Below are 1,768 nucleotides of genomic sequence, written 5' to 3'. Positions count from 1 at the left end.
TTATTATAAGAAATATACAAAAGTAAAAAACTTTTAAAATTTCTTTTGAGTTTATTTTGATTGTTGTTTGAAATTTATTTGAAATGAAGTATTGATTTAAACTTTTCTTCAAAATATACATACATGAATAGTGGTGATTGACGTTTGAAATTATAATCAAACAAATGTTTTAATTAATGATTTATTTAATGCACTTTAAAAATGAAAATAAAGCACATTACTTCTATAATATTCGTATAAGCAAAAGTATGAAAGCAATTTTTTTTATTATTTTTTTTTCTAAGAGGATGGATTATACAATATATACTATATACGATATATAATAAAATTGTATTAAAATAATAAAGTACTATACATATTTCATTCTAAAAATAAAATAAAATAAAATTAGGTGAGAAATTAAAGCCTAGAATATGTCACATATTAACCCTAAATAGGCTCTCCTTATAAGCAACCATTTCCAATCTATTCCTCTTCCCATAAATCCCAAAATTGCTAATTTCTTGATCCCTAATTTTGAACACAACTAATTCTCCTTTACTACTTTCCAAGACCAACTCTTCATTGTTTTTCCAAAACCCTAAAGGCCTCTCTACATTAGAAATAGGGCCAACACTCGGCAACCTCGTCCAATCGTCGCGCCCTATCCCTACTTGGTTCGCTACCCAAATGTCGAAAACTTTGTCCGAATCTTTGAGGTTATAGACAAGCAAAGCAATGGATTCTTTGAGTGGCAAAATAGCCCTAGTAGTCCTATCTTGTCCTCCTAAGTCTTGGATGTTTAGAGGCAATGGTGTCTTTCTAAACACTTCATTCCTCATGTTGAACGACAAAATTATCTCGCTGTTGTTGTTGTTGTTGTTGTCGTCGTCTTGAGCCCACCAACAAAAGGTTTCGTCTTTGTACACCATGCTCCAAATATTGTAGTACATGATATTACCCGGGATATTGTGCTGGTATATTTTCCATGTGTTGGTTCTTGAGGAATATATTTCGACATGATAAGTTAGGTGATTATCAGAGGTTATGCAAAACAAGATTTGCATGACTTTTAGATCGCAAGTTGTGGGATCAAATCCGATTCCGAGATCTCCACCTCGTATTCTAGCATGAAGAGGGCGTAGCACATGCGATCGCGGCAATATTTTGAAATCATGAATGCTAGGGTTCCATAAAGCAATATGATCCGTGTATCCATACAAGCATATGATTCCATTACAAGGGCCAATCAATCTAACATGTCCGAATATGTCATTCAAGAACGATGTAGGCGGTTCTTGATTGACTAGTGTTGTGGTGTTATCGCCATTCCCATCATCATTTTCTAACAAAGATATGACTCGTCTATTCGTACCATCATCGCGCCTACTAATGAGCAGAGTTTCGAGATCCCGCTGTTTCAATAAGACATTTTTATAATGCCGCGAAACAAACATGAAATCCTTAACAATACTATGATTCCATGATGTACAAACGGATCGAAATCTAACCAACGATTTTACGGGCAATCTTGACAAGATCTCTAAAACCAAATCCTCCGGCAGCTTCATGATATCGATCTATATATCTCCCTCCCATTTAATTAATTAATTTATGACGACCTCTTCTCGTGCTCATCATGTCCTTTTAATTAGGGCCAAATCAATGTCCATTTTTTATTAGTTGGTGAATGGACAAGAAAACAAGAGTAGGAAACAAACCAACCAACCAACCAACTTGTAAATTAGAACCTTACATCTATTTGGGGTTGTAAGTGAATTTAGAGGTC

At 34.2% G+C, this 1,768-nt stretch overlaps 1 protein-coding gene across 1 annotated transcript; it reads right to left on the bottom strand.

Annotated features, from left to right (window-relative positions):
• Window positions 1–416: 416 nt before the first annotated feature.
• On the bottom strand, window positions 417–1,550 carry LOC127265983 (F-box/kelch-repeat protein At3g06240-like). The gene has a single exon (XM_051296044.1). The coding sequence runs from the start codon at window positions 1,548–1,550 to the stop codon at window positions 417–419; it is 1,134 nt and encodes a 377-aa protein (XP_051152001.1).
• Between the last annotated feature and the right edge of the window lie 218 nt (window positions 1,551–1,768).

Source organism: Andrographis paniculata, unplaced genomic scaffold (assembly GCF_009805555.1).
Source record: "Andrographis paniculata isolate CXL003 unplaced genomic scaffold, ASM980555v1 Contig74END, whole genome shotgun sequence".
Classification (NCBI taxonomy): domain Eukaryota; kingdom Viridiplantae; phylum Streptophyta; class Magnoliopsida; order Lamiales; family Acanthaceae; genus Andrographis; species Andrographis paniculata.
The sequence above is the reverse complement of the archived record's forward strand: the minus strand, read 5'-3'. Positions and strand labels throughout refer to the sequence as shown.